The following is a 23,747-nucleotide window of genomic DNA, read 5'->3' as shown; positions in this document are numbered from 1 at the left end:
GAACTTCCTTTGTAGACCAGGCTGGCCTCGAAGTCACTGAGAAGCGCCCACCTCTACCTCCTAAATGCTGAGATTAAAGTCATATGCCACCACCACCTGGTCCATTTCAGGTTAATTCTTTGGTGTCCCCACTCTCAATGGGCACACAGCCCATTCCAGCTCTAATGGATTACCGGTGAGCCCAGGACCTACATAAACTCTGCCTCCTGCGTTAAGTCCCACCTCAGTGACCTCATGTGCCAAACAGAAGCCTGAAGGGCCAGAATAAGAGCAGGTCAATGGACACAGAGCCTGAGCATCCCTACAGCAGGTGGCCCTTATCACATGGTCAGCTCCATCCTATGTGTGTGGGAGCAGTTCAGCTAGTGAGTAATGTCTATGCCTTCACCTATTTCCCCACTATTTGGGGAGAACATTGTTAATTTCTGACTAGGAAAACACTCATCCCATTACATACCCGACATGGAACAAGAGACAGGGCGGGGAAGGAAAGGGCTGAAGAGTAGATGGGCATGACCATGAATGCCATATACATGTGTAGAATATCACATAAAGGTCCATTAATTATACATTAAGAGGGAGGGAAACTGTGGTTGGGATGGATTGTATGAGAGAAGAATCTATTTTCAGTAAAAAATTTAAAAAATCTTGTAGCTATGTAGGAAAAAAGAAAGGGGATTTGAAAATAAATTAAGATTATTTTATGAATGAGATTAGATTATTATAAAATCTATATAATTTCATAAAATTATTATGAAAAGAAGAAAGGTCAAAAATATAGTCACTTTTTTTCTTTCACATACCATATCTTAGTGAGATTCTGTGAGAACTACCTATTATTTTTCTGAAATTTCTAACAGGAAAATGGAGGCCCAAACACGTTAACTCACTCATTCGAGGCTGACAGGCTGGGAAATGCAGACTCACAGTCCACCCAAAGTCATCCAGCCTTGAATTCCAAAACCTTCACCCTGGGGTACACCACCTCCCATTAGACAAAGGAGTATCTATCTCCTATACGTTTAGGATAAAAGAAGCCTTTGGGACTGAGAAAAAAAAAAAAGACGAGTCTATTTTTTAAAATGCCTCACCTGCCAGATCTCAGGAGAGTTTATTTACATCAACCCCACACCATTTCACTTGCCCATCTACGAGAAGACGTGGCTGCTGCCCACTAGGTGTCTCCTCCATTCTTTTTGCTTTATGTTTCCATGGACCCTCCCAAAGTTCCCAATGGCTCATTCAGATGAGAACTTCGGGCTGCTGCTTTGAAGCTCAAGAATAAAGTGTGCCTCTTATCCTGCTCTTTCTCCCTGGTCCTTGGGACAGACCAGTGGGAAACCTTCTGAGACTCCAAAAACCCAGTAAGTCCAGATCCACTCTTTCCCTTTAATTGGTGAAGACTGATTTGTTTTGTTCCAAGGAGCGTCAGAGCCTGCAGTGTGAACACTGTGACTGAGGATTTAGCCCATTTCATCGGCCTTCATTAGGATGCAGAGGGAAAGCCCAGCTCTGTCAACTGGGCCAGAGGAACAAAGACAACATGGAAATTGGAACAGGCGATGAATCTCTCACTCTCCACTCTTTCAAAACAAGATTCAGACCATTTACTAGAAGACTCACTTTGTCCTTGTGCTCCATACAATGAAACAGGAACCCTCAGAGGAAAGAAAAGGCCCCATTTTCTCACATGGTGGCCTGGGGATCCTGGAGGTCGCTGAGGGTGTTGGCAGGAGACTAGCTGAGCCTGAGGGCTAAGGAGGGGCCAATTCCCCCTAGTTAGGTTCCTGAGAAGGTCACTCAAGAGTAGAGGGAAGGTTTCCACCTTGGGAAAGGATTCAGGGAAGGCCTGGCTGAGAGCTAACATCTGTGGGCTGTTCTGTCAGGGGCTTTAGCAATCCTCCTGACCACTGGAATGAAGTCAAACCACCTGAATCTAATCAGGAACTCTCTCCTCAGACAGATGGGTTCCTTTGAGTAGAAATTCATTTCCAGTTTGATGAGGATCGCCTCTAGTTTCTACAGGTTCAGTTCTTATTTTGAAGAGCAGCGGTTATATTAAGGATCATCCTGCAGATTTGATGTAATGGTGATAAAGGCCCACCTAAGGGAAAACTAGTTCCTTATGGTCAAGGTAGTGAAATATCAGACCGGGAAGAGCCCTACTATTCCAAGCTACCCTAAGTATAAGGGAATTAATCAGATGGTCCGCTCAATCACCTGGCCAAAGACCATCCTTCTCTGGAAGGCGGGACCACTTTAAATGGTGCTAAAGAGAAAGGCAGAACAGTTGATGAGTGTCAATATTTTCCTTTCCCAGAATTCTTGTCCCAGCATACTCTGTTAAGGAGCGCAGTCTATCCACTTTTCCAAATCACTTAAAAAAGCCTAACTTTTTTTTTCTTCTATGCCTTTTCCAACCATGACACTCAGGACTTCATCCCCTCTAAAACTTACCCGCCCCATGTGTCTGCTGGCGCACAATTGCCCTCCATGCTGCCTTAACTCAAGTGGTATGGCTTTTGCTTTTCCTTCTCTCCTCCATTCTCCTCCTCCGTACAGCTTCTCTGGCTGGGGAATTTTTTCTTCTTCTTGTAAACGCTAGTAAAATGGTCCTCTTTGAGTAAACATTGACTTTGATGACTTTCCAACTTTTCCTGTGTTTTTAATCCTCTAATCAGAAGAGAAAAGGAACCCATTCCTGCAACCCTAGATGGTATCCAATTGCTTAAAAGCAAATCTTCCCATGGCCTTTCAGCAATGGCTCTCAAAGATATAATCATGTATGCCCTCTGAACCAACAGTACAGCATCTGGGAATTCAGTTTCCATATGAACAACAAAATAATGTAAGGATCTGATGGCATCTCTTCATAATAACAAAATACTCAGAACTTAGAAGTCTATCTTAAGGATTAGATGAATGCATATTTTCATATTCACCATATAATAGTCAACAATCATTTTGTCTGGGAAAAAGTCTATGCTGTGGACATTGACAACACATTGAAAATTCCTAAGTGTGCTTTCATCTACTTTTGCTTAAAATAGAGTCTCCCCACCTTGTCACTGCTGACACTGAGGCTGGATAAGAGCAGCAGAGCCTGTCCTGTGTCTTGAAGGATTCTCAGCAGCACCCCTCAGTCCACAGGATGCATCACCACCCAGTTTTCATCCTAATTATCTTCCAATATTTCCAAATGCCATGTATGTGTGGATATGGAAGGCAGAGCTGAGAATCACTGGTTCAAAGTATGACTTAGATAACTAACTTAGAAAAAGTCTGAGAAACATAGACTTAGCATTCCTCAAAGTGGTTCCTCTGAGAACAAAGATGGGTCGAGAAAAATAATATTTCATTTTTATTTTATATACCTGATATTGCTCAACTTCTTAAAAATAATCATGTGTGATGTATGTGTGTGTGTGTGTGTGTGTGTACATTTGTGTATGTTAATGCTGTGCATATGCACAGGCCAGGCACATATATGGAAGACAGAGGACAACCTCCAGTACTGGTTCTTGCCATCTACCCCTGTCCCCACACACTGCAGACACCAGGACCACCAGCCTTCCAAAATTCTTCTGTCTCTACCTTCCATTTTCCCTTAGGAGCACAGAGATTACAGATGTGCATAGTAATACATCTGGCTATATGTGAGTTCTGAAGGTTTGATCTAAGGTCCTCACACTTGTGTAGCAAACATTCTACCCATGGAGTGACCTCTCAAACCCCTATTTGACTTTTTAAAAGTATATGTTTCTTCAAGAATTAAGTGGAAAAATCTATTCTTATTCCACTCCAAGATTACAGGCATGAGAAGTGAAAAGAAAATTTAATGTCAAGGACTGTTTGGAACAGAGGAGCAGATGAGCCTTACTTGGAGGAAAGGACTCAGTGTTGAGCAGAGGTCATCAGTCACCTGGACTCTCATCACACTACATGGTAAGATCTGCACCCAAGATATCACAAATTATGAGAAACGTGCGCATCTCCTGGCTCTGAATTTGCAGGGACCAGGTTTAAGGCACATCAGTAAAGGACAGGACTCTCATTCATGCTGGCTTTGGTGCTCTTGAAACTGCTTTGAAACAAGTGCCAGGTCCAATTTGGGTATATTGGAGTTTGGGGATTCTCCAAATGCTTGCCTGCATTTTTTACTAATTTTGAAAGAATTCCCTCTGGGGATAATGCTCCAGCCCATTGATGTCCTCAGAAGAAAAACAGAAGTACATGTGCGTGTGAGCACACACACACACACACACACACACACACACACACACATACACACACACACATACACACACACACACACACACACACACACACACACACACACACACACACACACACCTGCTCAGTTTTACTCTCCTCATGGACAGACTGCCATGAACAATGGCTAAGATCTGTTCAGAAATAACCAGGTAAACTTCATGGCTGGATTTTTGTGATGTCTCATTGACTGAATGGGGTAGAATTCACCCTGAACTTCCTATCAGGAAAAGAAGACCTAGAGCTTACAATAAATAAATAAATAAATAAATAAATAAATAAATAAATAAAAATATAATTTCCCAGACTGCTGTTAGCAAATGACGGACGACATGCCCATGCCCAACTCTTCACCCAGCTGCAAGTATGCAGTACCAGGGCTTACAGTTTCTGAACTGTATATTGAAAACTGGAAATGGAGAATTAATTCCCTTGACCATCTCCCATGATGCTTGGTTGTTTGCTTGTTTTCATTTGTCTGTGGCTTTTTGCTGTTGTTGTTTGCAGTGCTAAGGATCCATGCCATGCAAACACTCGATCACAAAGCCACATCCCAACCTCGCCTGTTATTTAAAGTGATTGGAGACCATTTGTGAATCAAGCTACAATCCACATGCCTTATGCTACATTCTTTTTTCATGATGCTTGTTTTTCTTTTGATAGAATGACTTTACAGAAAAATCCACTTTGGACTTGCATGCCACCCATGCACAGTTTAGTCATAGCATCTGGAGCAATTTACTTTTCTCTCCTGATCTGAAACAGTTCTTAAAGGTGTCTGGCTTATGTGGTCATGTTTTGCTTTCATCTAGTGTTACCTCTGTTGATCAGAACTGTGGCTAGTCATCCAGAAATGAAGCCTTCCTGCCCTTCATTTCCCTTCTGAATCTCAGAGCTTGCTGTTGTTGAGACAGCACACACAAATCCTTGAAACAAGGAGGAAACAACATTGCTCTCATCTGCCTTACACATAACACAGAAGCCTCAAATCAGGGAGGGTCCATGAATCTCAGCATCATTTTCTAAGCCTCCTACACACTCCGGCAAGCCATGCCGAACCAGAGATTTTAGCAGAGCACAGTGGCATGCTCGGAGACCCACTGTTGAAATGCAGGGTTCTTAAGGAATGTTAGCCAACATGTGCCTGAGAACACATCAGCTTCCCAGACGACTCTCAGACGGCAGAGGCGCACAGAACATGTGTGTGCTAGTCCAGAATGACTGGAGAAGACATGGATGGTGCTCCGCCCTTGAAGCCATTCCTCCAGTTCGTATGCTCTCCTTTTCCTCCCCCACTGAATCGTGTGGCCTGTATGATTTCAGAAAACTGATCCTCGGTTCCTGGAACCACACTGAGCATCTGCTCAGGAAGCTGGGCATATGTTCTAGTTTCCTTTCCATTGCTGAGATAAAACACTCTAACCAAAAATAACTGAGGGAGGAAAAGGTTTATCACTCTTATGCCTCCGGGTCACAGCACACCATTGAGGAAAGTCAAGACAGGAACTCAAATCAGGAACCTGAAGGCAGGGAGGCTTGCTATCCCTTGCAGCATTACCTCCAAGCAGGGATGCCCTCCAAGTGGGGATGCCCTCCTAGCCCAGGAAGTGCATCAGAAATGATGGAAGAAGGCCGGCTACTCGCTGGCTCATTTGCAGGCTCATGCTTGGCTAGCTTTCTTCTACAGCCCAGGAACACAGGTCCAGAGAATGGTGCCATTCTGGGCCCTGCTATAATCAATGAACAGAAAAGACAACACCCCACAGGCACACCCACAGGCCTGTCTGACCTGGGCAATCCCTCAACTGAGACGCCCTTTTCAGGTGACTCTAGGTGGTGTCAAGTTGACAGTTAAGCTAACTGAGACAGCGTGCCTGAGTTCACATTTCCCTTCTCCCCCAGGGCAGCCTTGGCTGGTGACTAGCTGCTGTGTGGATAGAAGAACCCAGTGCCTGCACTTCACTAACATTCCATATTTCACCACTGCCAACCAGTGAGCCCAGGATTTTTCTTGAAATTGCTTTTTTCTTGACTTCCTTCCATTTCTAGGTCAGTTCTCCCAAGCCATAAGAGCACCTCTGGGGAGCTTGTCCTTACAGCCTTACTTGCACACACCCCATCTCTGGATCTATTTTGAGAAGCCCTGCTCAGGACATTACCTTCCTCCACTTGTCTTCAAACCTTCATTCTTGCTCTGCACATCTCATTCTGCACATTTCATTGCAGAGCAATAGCTGGAGAAAAGTGGCACTAATTTTAGGTCTCAAATTTCTGCTAGGACATGCATTATACACAGAATCTTGTTTACAAGATACCATAATAAATTATTTCTGGTCATGATGGTGAAGTTCCTCTTTACCAACAGTATGGTCCTCAGCACCACAGAGCACAGACACATAATTCCCAAGGCCAAAGGATATGCCCTGTTATATGTATGTGTAAACTCAGTCAGTTCAAAGTTCTCTCTCTGGCAAAAGCTCAAATCTAGTATCAGAAGAGAATCGTGTCCTGCCTTTTCAAGAACATAATTTAGAAATTCCTGCTGCTTTGGTGTGGGTCATTTGTTTTAGTTTCTCCTGGTTTCCATTTTTTAAGAGCCCCAGGTTCCTGAAGGCTGCTATTGCTCTGTTTTTGTCCATAAGAACCAAAGAGTGAGCGATTTAACAGTAGAGTCAATCCATGACACAAGGAAGAAAGTCATAGCTCAGTGGAAAGACTTGTATTCAGCATAAACGAAACCCTGGGTTCAGTCCCTAGCACCCAAACCAAGAAAGAGGCATAGAAAGAGAGAGAAAGAAGATGTGGCTCAGTGGGTAAAATGCTTGCTGTGAAGGCATGACAGTCTAAGACTAGATTCCTAGCATCCATTTATTTAAAAGTCATTATGACAGTACACATCTGCAGTCTCAGCACTGTGAAAAGCAAACAGGGAGACAGCCTTGCTGTCTGGACAAGCTAGCCAATCAATGAGTCCCAAGTCAATGGAGAAAAAAAAGGAGTAGAGTGATAGAGGAAAACACCCAACATCAGACTCTGGCCTCCATAGGAGCACACACACACACACACACACACACACACACACACACACACACACTATGATGACAATAACGATGGCAACAACTATGACTCAGAGGCCCGTATGATGTTCCATCTCCAACAGACCACTGGAGACACCAAGAAACCAGAGCACTGTAAGCCCCCAAATCCTTGTGGATGCCCCCATTGATACCTTAAAACCCACCAGGAGGCATACTCACAGTTTTCACAGCGCTGCCCAGTGTAGCCAGCCAGGCAGGCACATTTGTAAGACCCAGTTGCATCAAGAAGGCATGTGCCATCATGGAAACATGGAGATGAGGAACACGCTGAAAGAGAAAGGCATCTGTCAATGTCACCACCAACAGGGAATCCATCTCTCCAAGCCTGTAATCTGAGCCAATGTGCTTTCCCCAACTTCTCACAATGTTATTGTTCATTCTACAGAATTTATGATGCTGTGATTTGAGAATGCAGAAAACACAGTGACATTAAGTATCAGATGGTACAGATGCTGCTTAACATGTCTGAACCACCTAACAGTATGTTCAATGTACCCACATGTTGTGGAATATTATTTTAAGATGTGTTACCTTTGCTTATGCTGTGGAACATTTGTTTAAATGATGCAAAGATGTGTTGCATTCTTTTATATTGCATATGTTTAACTCTGTGAAGCTGTATTACTGTGCCTGTCTAAAACACCTGATTGGTCTAAATAAAGAGCTGAATGGCCAATAGCAAGGCAGGAGAAAGGATAGGTGAGGCTGGTAGGCAGATAGAACAAACAGAAAGAGAAAAAGAGAGAAGCAAGATCGAGAAGCAAAAGAAACCAGAGATGAGGATGCTAGGGACCAGCCACACAGCCACACAGCCACACAGCCACACAGCCACACAGCCACACAGCCAGCCATGGAGTAAGAGCGAAAGTAAGATATACAGACGTAAGAAAAGTAGAAAACCCAGAGGCAAAAGGTAGATGGGATAATTTAAGTTAAGGAACACTGGCTAGAAATAAGCCAAGTTAAGGACGAGCATTTATAAGTAAGAACAAGTCTCCGTGTGGATTTATTTGGGAGCTGGGTGGCAGGCTCCCAAAGAGCCAAAAAGTAAAGAGTAAAAATAACCAACAACACCCACACACAGAAGACAAACACACAGGAGCATTATACCAATGAAAGCAGCATCATGCATTATCTCTCCCACAGGGACTCGGCAGGCTCCTCCTCGAGGTCATACAACCAGCGAACAAATGCTGGAGAAAGGGAGACTCTTCTGTGGTGCACTGCCTGCAAATTGCACAGGCAACTCCAGTGACTCAGCCTTCAGGAATCATCACCATGCTGGGATATGCTTCCAAAGTGGCAGAGTTCCTGTAAGGAACCTCTCACCCATGTTCCTGCAAGAAACCCTACTAAACCACTGCTTCATTAAGCCAGAATTAGATGGGGTATTTTTTAGACTCCCCAAGAAGTGCCACTCAACAGGTCAGACCTCTGTGCTGCAGAACTTAGTTCAGTGGCCTAATGCACATATGAAGTTTCAAGAACACACATAGTGTTCAGGCTTTTCAAATCTTGCTGAAGCTCTGAACCTGTGGCTTCCTGAGCATCTAAGGGACTTTTTTTTTCCCTGCCAATGGAAAACATTAGTATATGTGTTAGCCCTCATTCCTAAATCTGTGTATGCTTATGTAGAACTATATCCCTGGGCTCAGTTCAATGAAGTAGCAGTGAGGGCCCTGAAGAGAGAGAGACACACAGGACTTCCTGTTTACCAGATCAAGGCTACATAAAGGGGAATACACAATGACTACATCCTGAAGCATACTGTAGGCCGTTTACAGGGGAACAAAAGAAGTGCTACAGGGTAGTTGGCAAAAGGGCAAAGTCCGAACTCAATGGAGAAAGAGAAAGGCAGCAGAGAAGAGAGAATGTAGGAAAGGCATGCAGGGCAGTTTCAAAGCACAAGTTTGGGACAAGTGACGTTAGCCAGAGGGAATAACTCAAGGGTAAGCCGACAGCTGGCAGTGTTTGAGGGACAAGAGGTGGTACCGCCTGCTGTTCACCAGCGCCCCTCAGAGGGGGAAGATGCTTCTTTAGTCACAGGGCCACAAGCTAATGACCTGCCGCTGTCCACCCTGGCTACCTTGCCAGCCAGCTCCAGCTGCATGTTCCAAACATCCACGTATGCTTCTCCTCAGTCTACTCCGCAGGGTGCCATTGTGGAATGAGGGGCTAGCCACAGACTGACCACACTCCACTTCAGCAACACTGCATCTTTCCATAGGACACAGCATGAGAAGGAACCAGACCCTCAGATAATAAAGAACAACTACAGAGAGCTGCTGTGAGTACCGTCTTCAAGGAGGTGAGGGCTCGGCAGTCAGGATGCTGGTCTTGAACACAGGGCATGGCTGAAGAAGCCTGATTCTGAGACCTCTTATCTCCTCCTTCCCTGAGGCTCTCACCTTAGCCCTTCCTCCCACGGCCTTCTGATAACCAGATCCCACTGCACGCTTGTTCTTTCTTCCTTACTCTTACACGGTGACTTTCAAAACGGACCTTGAAGCAGAAGCTTATTGTGTAAAACATGAGAAATCCAGACTCACAATAAAGAGAGCTGAAGTGACTCCTTAGAATTCAGGGTTTTGTCCAGATGGTCAAGCCTACCTCCAGATATGACCAAAGAGGGCCGGATTGAAGTTGAACTTGGAGTAATCAAGTAAATGGCATTTAAATTTAAGACTTTAAAAAATATATTTCTGGGCCTGGAAAGATGACTTGGAGGTTAAGAGCATTGGCCCAGGTTCAAGTTCCAGACCCCACATGACAGTTCACAACTGACTGTAACTCCAGTCCCAGGTGATCTGACGGCCTTGGTGGGCACCAGGCATGCACATTTTATACAGACTTACAGGCAGACCAAACACACATACACATACACATAAAATAAATATTTTTTAATTCTAATTTTTTTGACAATTCCACACATGGATACTGTGCATTTTGATCACTTTTACATCTGCTCTCAGCCTTTCACGCCCCTTCCTCCTCCTGCTAAACCCTTCCTGCTTTCCTGTCTTTCTTGGTTTTGTTTATTTTTGTGACCCACTGAGTTTAACTAGGGTCGCTTGCCTGAACACAAGTGGGAGTTATTAGTGGAGCATGGGCTCGTACTTAACACTTGCAGTGCCTATTTGCAGACTCCTGGCTGAGGTGGTCATGAGTGCTTGGACAGTGGAAGCTTCTTCTTCCAGAGTGTCTTTAAAGACCAGCCCATCTTTTCTTCCTTTTATTATTTCTTAGAAAATTGAGGCCCAGAAAGGCAGAAGAATTTTCCCAAAATCACATAACTTGGTCACAAAGCCAGCACTCTGAACCACGAGTGGTCTCTTCACATGATTGATAGTGTCAAAAGCTTTAATGAAAGCCTAGGCTCCACCCTCATACCTGTGTGACCCCCCAATATACAACACAGCCCATGTGGAATGCAGCCACCTCCTCTGGATGAAGAAGACATAATTCCTTGTTCCAGTTTTGGGTGAGTTTTGCTGAAGGAAAAGAAGGAAAGTCCTCATCTTTCCTCTTATTTTTTCCCTCATTACGTAGGCTGCTTCTGAGAGCTGGGCATCCTAACTTTGAATGAAGATGAACAAGGAGACCTAGAAAGGTTCTTTTAGGGAGCCAGTGCTCTACTGCATCATTTGTCACTGTGCTTTTTACCTGTGATCTCCTCAAAGACTGCATGGAATCCATCGAAGTTCTTGGAGCCATCAGAGCGGAAAAGGACGTGGAGGGAAGAACCCGTGCTCCTGATGGGAGCTGGCCGCTCGTTGCCACAGAAACGTTTGATGATGGGGCTGTCACTGTTATCCCCATCGCGAACCTCAACATAGTCATACTGGCACATGTAGTCAAACTCCAGGCTCAACATGCCAAACCTGTGTGGGGGAAGAGTGACAGAAGAAGCAGATGGACCCAGGTCTGACCTGAGACCCTGGGGGTGAACTCAAGATCAGATGACTTCATGGAGATACACTTTAATATAGAAAACAGATAATAAAGAATGGGAGTAGGGACAGGTGCAGAATAAACCATATAAGAGTAGGGGGGAAAGATGGAGGAAAATAGGCTGCTGTCAGGGTTATACTAAGACATCTCCGAAAGCCTGATATCTGAGCCAACATTTAAGTAATGCCATGGAGTCAGACTTGGGAAGGTCATGGGTAAGGGTGGTCTAGGGAGGAGAATCTGTAAGTGCAGAAGTCCTAGTGACTGTAATGAGTGTGGCATGTATGAGGACCTGAAAGAGAGTCAAAGTTACTGCAAGGCTGTGAATAAAGGGAGGGTCAGTGAGAGCTAGGCTGTGATGGAGGGGTTCAGTGAGAGCTAGGCTGTGAGGGAGGGAGGGGGTCAGTGAGAGCTAGGCTGTGAGGGAGGGGGGTCAGTGAGAGCTAGGCTGTGAGGGATGGAGGGGGTCAGTGAGAGCTAGGCTGTGAGGGAGGGGGTCAATGAGAGCTAGGCTGTGAGGGAGGGGGTCAGTGAGAGCTAGGCTGTGAGGGAGGGGGTCAGTGAGAGCTAGGCTGTGAGGGAGAAGGTCAGTGAGAGCTAGGCTGTGAGGGATGGAGGGGGTCAGTGAGAGCTAGGCTGTGAGGGAGGGGGGACATGAAAGCTAAGGCCAACAAGGAGAGCCAGAGTTTCATCCTGCATTCTGGAGAGTTCAGATTTCATTATAAATCCAGTAGGCAGCCATTGACAGGTTTCAACAATGGACTGATGGTTGGATTTATACTGCACAAAGATCAGTCTAAAGGGAGGAAATGGTAGCATTGGTCAAAGTGGAAGCAGAGAGCCGCAGCCAGATCCAGGACCTATCTCGGGGGGATGGGTTTGAGATTATTTTGCAGGCAGGAAGACAGATTTGCAGAGCAGCATGGATGCAGTTAGTGCTGCAAATGGAGCATTGGGGATGACCATTGAGCTTTGGGCAAAACATTCTACATGTGCCTCCAAATGTTCCCACCATTTTAGTTGTCCCTGGCCAGGAGGCCCATATTTAAATAAATGGAATGAAATCCCATGTTTCTGTGCTTCTCTAGGACTCTTGAATAGCTGACATGTTTCTTCCATTTTATTTTAGGAGAGGTTTATTTTTGTGCCCTGAGTCTTGGAGACTCTCTCAGAGGCTCTGAAATAACCATTTGTCTTGGTCCCTGAACTGCTGAAATATTAACTTGTAATATTTAACACCACAGACCCAGCCCAGAGTCCATTAAGCAGGAAGACGATGGCCCTTCACTGGCTCCTTAGATCAGAAAAGCCAACCATCAAGTCTCATTCCCAAGCCCAGGTCCTCAGGTTGTGGGGGCACCGGAAATCAAGTCTGGTTTGGTACAGGAGGATTTAGGAAATGGTCTAATTTGCTTCTCCCTGTCAGTTTTGGCGACATGTTACCCCTTTTGAAGGGCAGGAAGCCATCTAAGAAGCCAGTTGGCACATGGCAACATTGGCATGAATTGGTTCACTCAGAAAATACTTACTGAAAGCTTGTACCCCAGAGAACCAGGAGTTTTAATCATCTCCCCTTCACTGCTAGTTAGAGAAGAACAATAGCCCCAGAAATCCTGTGATGGAAACATTCCATCCTGCTGGAAAGGAAGAAGAGACATGCTTCGAGTAGGTGAGACTATGCTGGAGGCAAGAACAGTGTCAATGTTTCATCTCTGGTCACCCAGACACAGAACCCTCCATCCCATCTCAGTTTCCTTACAGGCGCTTACTCCTACCTCAGCTGGATGATAAACCCAGGTCTGGCATGAATGGTCCATTCACAGTGGGCATTTAAGGGGTAGCTCTCCAGCAGAATCTGACCCTTTGAGACTCGAAGAACCTGGCCACACCCTGAGAAGAGAAGACAAGATGGAGACACGGACAACAGGGTCAAGAGAAGAGATACTGGAGAAACCCCAACAGGGCCTTTTGCCTCAGTCACATCCCCAACAACCAAATGAAAGCGGAAAAGGAAGAAGGGAGTTAATGTTTCTTAATCTAGGGAATTTGCATCAATTGATTTCTTTATTCTGCCCAGTCATGTGGGACAGAGTGAGACCATCTCAGTTTTCCAGTCTTGTTACTGAGAGACTAGTGCCTGATGTAAAGTCCACGACATCTGTCATCTGCCTCTCTGTGACTTCATTCCCTCTCCTGCTGCCTCCCACACAAGGCTGGGACTCTCCAGCATCACTTCTCCCTTCTTCCCACCCAGTTAGACGATGGATGTGTTCATCTGTCCTGTTGTGAGATTTGTTCTGTGACCAACTGATAAATGCTTCCTTAACCCACGATGCTAGAAAAGACAAATGATCATCCATGAGCCATGAGGTGAGCTAGATTAATGGTTATAACTTTTTCTCTTACCTCCATGTTCTCCTGTTCAAGCTTTCATTAGGTCTGTCAACTAAAAATGCAAACCATGGCTAAAAGACAAGTTCCTGGCTGAAGCAGAAGCAAGAGCCAGAAGCATTCCCATCCCTGCTTTGCTGGTCCCACAAACTGTTTCCAAGAACAACCCTGAGACTTGGAAGTCCCTAACTGAGATGTTCTTTGAACTGTATATTTATTCATGGCAATATACACCCTATTTTTGTAAAAGGGTCTGTGGTAAACATTTTCAGGTGATTTATTTGAAAAAAAAAATTCACTTGAGTAATATAAATAAATGGTTTTCTTTACCTGATCTTGGCAAATTGTGACTCAAAGAGCCAAATGCAGTCTATTCCCTGTTGCTGTAAATGAAGGTTCACTGGGCTGAGTGTGGTAATGCACACCTATAATCCTAACACCCAAGGAGGCTGAATCAGGAAGATTGTAAGTTTAAGGATAGCCCATGTTACAGAACAAGACATTATTAAACAACAATAACAACAAAGCTTTCTTGCTCACAGCAGTGCCCATCCACTGGGATACTGTCTTTGGCTCTTCAGCACAATAGTAGCAGAGCTGAGAAGTCACAGAGACAGTCGGATCTCAGCAAATGAAAATATCTACTATGTAGACCATCAGAAGGGAAACTGATCTATTCTGGTTCTATACAGAAATTGCAGTATCATAAACTCCAGACATACAGTAGTTCTATTCCAGAGCCAACCCTCAGAAAAGCTAATCCCAAAGCTAGTAAGAAAAATAGTAGTATCAGTGGGTGTTTGTCCATGGCAAAATGACAGTAGAAACATGGATATGGTCTTAGGGAAAGAGGGTGAGACCCAAGGCTTCTGTGACTGCCTAAGAAGTCTAATCCATCTCTTCACTGAGATGTGTGACCACTGCCCTGTTCCACCATGAGAATGTCATCTGCTGCTCTCCACTGTGGACCCCTGTGACAGTCCAGCCTCCTCCAAACTGTCCTGCATATGTCCTTAACACCCAGCATTCTATTCTCCACACAGACCCCAGACCTGTCCTTATTATCTTAAATGAATAAATAAGTCAGACAGTATCCCTCTCGATTTAAGCTCTCCAAAGCTCAGCCCATGTGAGCACCTTCCCATGTGTTGTATAGTTATTTCCTCTGCATTGAAACATTCCTTCCAGAAAGAAGAGGGGGCTGGTAAGACTAATGAAGTAAAGGAAGCTTATAAGATACAAGAAGTTAATGAAACCTACAAGGCTAAGGATGCTCCAGAAACTTACAAGGTTCACAAGGCCCCTCCCCAATGTTTTAAAAGTAGTAACAGTTGCTGGGGAGAGGAGACTCTGGTGGGCTAAGCAGTCTATAATGTGTGTAGTGCATGGTCGCCTAAAGGAAATTTGTTTGTTTGTTTGTTTGTTTGTTTGTTTGTTGTGAGGTAGCTTTCTTTAAGCCATCCATGCTCTTATCAGTAGCTGCACACATGAACTCTTCCTGTAAATAACCCAGGTAAATTCAGTGATTCACCAAGCTAGACATCAGTGTCCTATCTAGAGTGGACAGATATTCCTTTACATCTCCCCAGGGAAAGTCACACAACACAGTGATATTCACAGCCTTGCCTTGTTGACCATGTAACATCACCTCTTTTTTTTTTTTTTTTTTTGCCAGAGCTGAGGACCAAACCCAGGGCCTTGTGCTTGGTAGGCAAGTGCTCTACTACTGGGCTAAATCCCCAACCTGGTGACATCGCCTTTTAATCCCCTTCTGCCTGCCCACTCTGCTCCAACCACAGCAGCCTTCCTAACACTAGGCCTTCAACTTGTTCTTCTTTCAACCTAGGAAGTTCATCCTCTTCCTTTCTCAGATAACTAACCTCAGGGGCCACTTATTCAAAGACCCCTCCTCAAGCATCTGTGGAAATGTCTGCCCCCATTCTTAGTCTAACTTTATCATGTTTTGTCTTCTTTATAACACAACACACCACACACACACACACACACACACAGTTGAAATCATTTGACTTTACTTCCTTACCTACTTAGGTAGAGCTGGGACCTTAGCTTGTACAGTTAGAATAGCACCTGGAATGTATGTCAAATGAAGGAAGGAGGGAAAGAAGGATAACCTCATGATAAATCGGGGGAAAAGAACATTCATCTTCCCATTGCCTGGATGCCGAACACTGAGAATAAGAACGTGATGCTCCCAAGCTCAGATGGCCAGCAGAAGACCCTGCAAATCTCTGAACGTCATCATGTTAGGACAGAAATTTCCAAGTCTAACTGTCCTCTGAGACTCAGCTTCATGCTCACTAGCTGTGCAGCTTTATACAAGTTACTTCACCTTTCTAAACCTCAGTCAACCTCAGTCAGCTGTGAATACAGCAGCACCTAGCTCCTATGGTTTTTGAGGCTTCAAACAGATTGCGTCTGGAAGTGGTAACAGAAAAATCAGTGAAAATCAGCTGTTGCTACTGGGTGGCCGAGCAGGGATTTGAATGTGTAGATCTGCCAAATTCAGGTAGTGGGTCTTGGATGATACATTGTACTGCCTCAGGGATAGTCTGATCTAAGCCTCTCCCTCTGCTTTAGGAAGCAGCAAGAGCTTTCCTCCTCTTTCAGCACGCGTTCGTGAAGTGCCCCCCACCGGAAGCACACAATCTTTCTTCCCGCACACCTCACTCTTTTTCTCGCCCACATCTGCCCATCTGCTGCAAGGCTGAGGAAGTTCTACGTGCTACACTGGGTGTGAGAGACAGAAAAAGAAGCCTTCCTGCACAGCCTCAGCCCGCCAGAGCCTGGCAGCTTCCCAGCCTGCAAGGTGTTAAATCCCAGCTCCCCTACAAATCTCCTGCTGGGAGCCCCAAGTTAGAAGCAGCTTGAAGGCTGCCAGCCTACTTCCGGCTTCTTCCTCCCTGTGGAAGCTGAAATCAGACAGCCTGTCTGTGGGCCCCTCCTCATTCCGGTCTCCTTGGTGAAGCTAGGACAGCTCCGGGGTTTCATGCAGCTTCTGGAGGGATTGGAGCCCCTAGCCCCACCCAGGGAAGGCTGGACCATTTATGCCTGCCTTAGAGCTGTCCTCCAGAGGTAGCCAGAACTGCAAAGCATATGCAAGGGCTGAGCTTTTCCTGGTGTGGTTCCCTCTCACTCTGAAGGGGAGGGAATCTTTGGCTCTAAGAGGAGGAAGAACTCTCAGCCAACCAAAGACAAAGAGGCCACTTTCTGGAAATGTGCTTGGAGAGGGGGCACTGTGCAGAAAGGAAGAGAAGGGACCCCACTCCCTCCCACATTAGGGGCTCCCTCAGCTCCCTTCCCTCTTCTGCCACTCCTCCGGAGCTGGCTGATGTGGGTGCAGAGATGAAGTCTCGCACCTCCCTGTCCAGGACAGAACAGTGAATCCAGCCAGAGTCCCTGCCAAGGAAGTACCACTGGCCAACCAGGCAGGTGGTCCTGAGTTCGAAGGCCAGAGCAGCTCAGGGCCCTGGAGACATGAGTGGGTTCCCTAATGATGTCTTACTGTACACAAGCGTGTGTGTGTGTGTGTGTGTGTGTGTGTGTGTGTGTGTGTGTGTGTGTATCCAGACCATCCTCAAGGCTTCCAAATGCTGGATTCACCCCTATTCTTGCCCACGGCTACAGCTCAACATAGATGAGATAGGTGGACAGACCTGCTTCTGTTTTACAGAATCGAAAAGATGTCTTCCTTAATTTCCAAACCAGTAAGAGAACAGGAAGGTTCCCCCAGAAAGGAACACCTCCAACATTCACAAAAGTCTCATCATCTCCAGCACCAGGTCTGAGGAGTGAGAGGCAAGAGAGACACAGCACACTTCTGAGAAGTAGCTTTTTTTTGTTTTTCTTTGCTCTTCCCTCATAAGGACTTGGAGAAACTGTCCAGACAGTGAGGCATTGGTACTGTCTCTTCTCTTTCAAAGATAAGGCAAGAGGCGGGACTCAGTCCATGAAAACAGCTTGGGTTTGAACCCTAGAAGAGTTGACTCTTGTCTGAGCCAGTGCTTCTCATTTGGAGGTAAGAATAATAATAGTACCTGTCACCGAGGCTTTTCGTATTTCCTTGTTTGATTAAATGTGATTTTATTTATTTATTTATTTATTTATTTATCTATTTATTTATTTATTTATTTGAGACAGGGTCTCATGTCATCCATGCTGCTGTTAAACGTTTTAGCTGAGGCTGAGGCTGACCTTGAACTTTCGATCCTTCTCTCTCCACCTGCCGAGTGAGAGCGCTCCACAGGTACATCTCAATGCCTGTTTTTATGTGTTCCTGGGGATCAAACCTAGGTCCACTTGTGCTGGGCTGGTACTCTACCAACTGAGCTCTGACCCCAGCCCTGGCTTTCAACACAGTAACTGATTCCTAAAACACTCTGTAAGTGGCAATCACTTTATTCTTTCCACTGAGTCCTGTCTGGATCAGAAACACTATCTTAGCATAAGATTCCCAGAGAGAGCTCAGGTTCTGCCTTGTACTCTAGAGCTCATGAGAGTCACGCAGGGATAATGGTTCAAACCCAGCAGACAGGGTTGGGGATTTAGCTCAGTGGTAGAGCGCTTGCCTAGCAAACGCAAGGCCCTGGGTTCGATCCTCAGATTAAAAAAAAAAAAGCAGATACACAGCTGGCAGAGCTGAGAGGCCCTAATGGTGGCATGTAAACCTGCCAGTGCACTAGGCCAGGGTCAGAAAGGAAGCCTAAACCTTGTGTATGACTCCAGTCATCTTATCATTGCCATTCAGGTCCTCAGACAGACCCTCGGGACCCCGACCTCTGCTGCCCCAGTCCTACGGGGTGGTTCAGTGGAGAAGATGGGGGACAGGCTCCGGTGCCAAGCTTCCAGATTCCTATCTTGGCCCAGGCACTTACAGCTATGTGACAACACCCCCTCTACTCCATCCCTTCCCTGACCTGGGTGCATTAGTGTCTTTCTTTATAAAACAGCTCTGATGAGGCCACAGGAAAGGCTAAATGAGGCTGGGCACTAAGGTATTAGAACAATGCCCAGTTCACAGTAAGTGCCGAGCAAAAGGCTTTGCTTTGATAGGGGCTCGTGTCCTCATCAGGAACTCTAGGGGTCCCGAAGTGACTTTCCAAGCTGTGATTTGGCCTAAAACCCCACTCAGCCTACTCTTTATGATAATTGCTGATTGAATTTTCTTTTGTACTTAATAGTACAGTTGTGCGAGAGCTGGGACATTGTCTTGTTCACCTCTTTGTGAACATCAAGCTGGTGCCCAATGAACTGTTAATCAAATGGGTGACCATACCCAATAATTCAACAGCTCCCTGCCCAATCAAAGCATTTCAAAGCCCCTTCTCCCTTGACTGCATGTGTTATGCCTTCCATTAAAATGACTGTTCAGCATCAAAAATATGTAGCATTATGAGGCAGGAGATATTTTCTCCCCAAGCTGCCTGGATCTTTTCACAAAAATGCACATTAAGTCACCTTGCCAATCCAGCCTGAAAGACAAGACCTGGAGGAGTGTAGAAAAGGAAGCTGCATTGATTGTTTTCAGCCCACATCACCCTCCTTTGCTCCCACTCAGCCCCTCCCCCATCCACTTCTTGCATGTATAAAAATATCACAGTACAAACCAGTGTTTTATACAATTAAAATACACTAATAAAAAGATGACATTGAGGACCTGGTGTGTCTTGTCTCTGGGCGTTGTCGGTGTGTCTGACTTTTGTTGGCCTACCTCTAATTCTCTGCTTCTTCCCCCTCCTTGGTTCCCTTCAGCTGATGCTTTTGTTGTTCTATATGCTCACTTTGTTCTTGTATTTTTCTAAATCTCACCTGACATTTCTCATGTGTTAGTTCATAAGAGATATATTTTCCTATAGATCCTTTAATATAATTATTTTAAAGTTATTCAAAGCTCTAGTCTGAAAGTTCACTATCTGATCATCTAGAAACTTTTCCATTTTGCTAATTGTTCTCTTTACTGCAGTTCTTTCTTTCTTATTTCACAACAGGAAGCAGCACATCACTTCTTTTGATGAGGAATGCGCTCTTCTCTATCAGGCATGTGGGATAAAGATTGGTCAATTTGACTCAGTCAGACCAGGAGTTAGTAACTGGGCCATGCTAACTAGAATTGAGACATTCTACAGCTAGAGGCCCACCAGAAGTAATTTGAAACCCAAGCACCAGGAGCCCTACACAATCTTTGATTCTCCCAGTCCTCCTTCCGACTTCCACCACTATCCAGACTGCAAGACTAAGACCCTGTGGGATTCTGAGGCTATGAGGCCCTGAGACCGGGTTTGTGACTCTGTAATGACACCTCCTGTAGAGATCTGCTGTCTAGCCTTGCCCCAGTCAATTCACAAAACTTCCTTTAAAAAAAATACTAGGGGGAGATTGTCTTCAATTTCGGTTTCTGCTCCAACAGGCTGGCTCATAAGATCACCAAAGGCCTGGCTTCTGCTCTTCCTCTGAGGCACAGTCATCATCTGAACCTTGCCTTCCTGCCTGCTTCAACAGCCAGCCCCAGGGACAGAGCATCCTAGGTCCTTGTTCACCTGGGAAAGAAATCCTGCCTCTGGAGAGCAAAGTCTTTCCGGTTCTATAGTCACAGATAACTGCTGCAATCCTGATTGCATTCTTGCTAACCTAGTTTCTTTTACTGTTTGAGAAGAAGGGGTCTTTGAGCATTCTCCTCCTCCTCAGACGCTGAGTTCCAGCTGGTGAGTCATCGACAGCTATCTGTAGCAGTCCAAACATTAATGACCTAGTGTCAAGAAACTTATCGGAGAGGAAACATGAAGTTCTATTTACCAAGGAACACTTATCCTGGCATGACCTCCATTTTGGTTTTGGTTGTTTTTGTTTTGTTTTGTTTTTTGTTTTTTTTTTCCTCTCAGGATTTTTTTTTTTTGCAATATACTTCTTTTATATTAATTTCTGCCCATGTCAAACACACATATATACACACAGACATACACATGTGTGTTCACAAACAAATAAGCAACAAATAAATAAATCTAAGTTCATGGCTCTGGATTAGTAATGAGAATATCATTGTTCTGATTTTATTTCTATTACTATGTCAAAAAGCAACTTAAGGGTGAATGGTTTATTTGGCTTACAGTCCCAAGTTACAGTCCATCATATCAGGAAAGTCACAGTGGTGGGAGCTAGGAGCAGCTATTCATGTCCACAGACAAAAGCAGAGAAAAGTGGTGCATGCATGCACACTTGCTTGCTTGCTAGCTTCCTCCTCTGTATACTGTTCAGGACCCACTGCCTGAGGAATGGTGCCACCCACGGTGGGCTGGGTTTTCCTACACAACTTAACAATTCCCTGCAGATGTGCCTATGGGCCAACCTAGACAATTTCTCATTAAGACTTTGTTCCTGGGTGGTTCTAGGTTGTGTCAAGTTGACAGTAGAAACCAGCCAGCCCACACATTAACTGTTTATTGAGTAGTTATTATTTCTCAGACTAAAGAACTTACAGGTAGCACCTGATTTAACTCTCACAAGAATAAATAAACATATTCTCTAGAGACCAAGGACCGCTGTTGTCTCTACTCATAAAAAAGAACCTGTGATTTGAAAATTTGTCAGGTTCAGGTTCTGGCTGCTAACCACTACATGATACCCTCCTCACCGTAAACCCAACTGCGCATTGCTCTCTCCCTAGAAAAGTCAGGACACGCAAGGTGGTGGTGACACACGCCTTTAATCCCGGCACTCGGAAGGTAGAGGCAGGCGTATCTCTGTGAGTTCAAGGCCAGCCTGGGCTACAGAGTGAGTTCCAGGAAAGGCTCCAAAGCTACACAGAGAAACCCTGTCTCAAAAGACAAAAAAAAAAATAAAAATAAAAAGGAAGAAAGAAAAGTCAGGGCACAGAGTGCTGTGGCAAGATGATCCAGTTTCAATGAGTGATCTCTGTCTTCTCATCGGTCCCCAATCCCTACCCCACCCTTCCTTCTTCCTCTAATCTTTCCCCTCTCAATTTTTCTTTTAATCACTTCTGGATACATCCTGTGCAAATCATCTCACATTTACTAGCCCTCAAACATTTGGGGGGCATGGCTCACAGCCAGTTCCTCCTCTCCTCTGCCTCTGCCCAAAACATAAGTAAGAAGATAAACGTATTAGGGGGCCATAATCTCTCCCCATAAATCCTCTCATCTGGGTTGCTTTCCTAACCTTCTTAGATCCCCAATATTCTTCAGCAGTTGTGTTGTTGGGATCGCTGTGACATTGTCCACCAGGGTAACATCCGCAAAGCTCCAGGTCCTCTGGCTGCTCATATGTGTGGGTGAGCAAGGACCATCCTGAGGGTCAAGTTAAATAAATACTGTTCTAAGATGAACCTCTATCCAGCTTTCATCCTGTATAAAAACAACTCCAAATGGACCTAAGGTCTTAATATAAGACCTGAAACTTGGAATTGGTTAAGGAAAGTAGAGAAATGATTCAAGATAAGGAAGAAGCAAAAGACTTTCTGAATAAAAGCTAAGTCACTCGGGGAAAAAATGACAACAATTGATAAATAGGACCTTGTGAAATTAAAAAGTTTCTGCACAGCAAAGAAAATAGTTAATCAAGTGAGGGTAAAGTCTACAAAAATCTTCACCAGCTATATGTCTGAGATAGGATTAATATCTAGAATATGCAAAGAACTCAAAAAACTAAACAGTAAGAAATCAAACAACCCAATAAATGAATGGGCTAATGAACAGACAGTTTGGAGTAGATAAATCACAAATAGCCAATAAACACATGAAAAAAATGTCAAGCTTAATGGCCATCAGAGAAATAGAAATTAAAACTACATTAGGATTCCATCACAGCCCAGTAAGAAAGGCAGTCACAACAAATATTAGCAAGGATGTGGACAAAAGGGAACCCTCATAGATTGCTAGAAGGGATATAACTCCAGTTACTATGAGGTTTTCTCAAAAAAATAAAACAAAACAAAACTAAACTAAAGCTAGAACGGCATGACCCCTCTCTATCACTCCTGGGTACTCACCTGAAGGACTCCAAGCCAACACAACATAACAGACATGCATGGACATGGACATGCATGGACATGGACATTTATTGCAGCATTATTCACAGTGTCTAAATTATGGAACCAACTTAAGTGTCCAACAACATGGCAATGGATAAAGAAACATGTCCTATGTACACATGGAATTTCTCAGCTGTAAAGAAGAACAAAGTTGTCATTTGTAAGAAAATGGATACAACTAGAGATGATCATATTAAGCAAATTAAGCCAGCCTTGGAAAGACAAATATCATATGCTTTATCTAAAATGTGGTCCCTATATTTTATATAAATATATAAAACTTATGTGTGTATACATGACATGGAAGTTGAAGCCAAAGAGGACTAATAGGAGGTGGGGCTAAGAATGAGGGGTAGGAAGATGGGCGGTGGTGGCACACACCTCTAATCCCAGCACTCGGGAGGCAGAGTCAGGCGGATCTCTGTGAGTTCGAGGCCAGACTGGGCTACAGAGTGAGTTCCAGGAAAGGCACAAAGCTATACAGAGAAACCCTGTCTCAACGCCCCCCCCAAAAGAAGAATGAGGAGTGGGACTATGGAGAGAATATGTTCAATGTACAATACATATTGTGTAAAATTGTCCTTAGGCAACGTAAGACCATGTATAATGAATATATGCAATGAAAATTAAATTAAATTTTAAAAAAATTAAAATATTGTGCACCCTAATAAATTTATCTGGGGTCAGAGAATAGAACAGCCATTAGAGAGATATAGAAGCCAAAAAATGATGGTGCACACACCTTTAATCCTAGCATTCCAGGTGGATCTCTGTAAGTTCAAAGCCACACTGGAAATAGCCAGGCAAGGTGACTCACGCCTTTAATCCCAGGATTTAATGGCAGAAAGCAGAAAGGTATATAAGGCATGAAAACCAGGAACTAGGTAGGTTAAGCTTTCAGGCTTTCGAGAAGCAGTTCAACTGATATCCATTTGGATAAGGACTCAGAGGCTTGCAGTTTGAGGAAACAGGAT

At 44.6% G+C, this 23,747-nt stretch overlaps 1 protein-coding gene across 3 annotated transcripts in view; it reads right to left on the bottom strand.

The window, feature by feature from the left end:
• Pamr1 (peptidase domain containing associated with muscle regeneration 1) overlaps positions 1-23,747 on the bottom strand; it is an 86,674-nt gene that overhangs the window by 20,887 nt on the left and 42,040 nt on the right. For all 3 annotated transcript variants that reach the window (XM_036186095.1, XM_036186094.1, XM_036186097.1), the window contains 3 exons: positions 13,097-13,211; positions 11,034-11,251; positions 7,530-7,637 (listed from right to left, as the gene is read on the bottom strand). In XM_036186095.1, the coding sequence (XP_036041988.1) occupies positions 7,530-7,637; positions 11,034-11,251; positions 13,097-13,211 (441 nt within the window). The remainder of the gene's footprint in view (positions 1-7,529; positions 7,638-11,033; positions 11,252-13,096; positions 13,212-23,747) is intronic.

The sequence above is a fragment of the Onychomys torridus genome, chromosome 4, assembly GCF_903995425.1.
Source record: "Onychomys torridus chromosome 4, mOncTor1.1, whole genome shotgun sequence".
Classification (NCBI taxonomy): Eukaryota; Metazoa; Chordata; class Mammalia; order Rodentia; family Cricetidae; genus Onychomys; species Onychomys torridus.
Note: the sequence above shows the minus strand (reverse complement) of the source record. Positions and strands in the feature narration are given on the sequence as shown.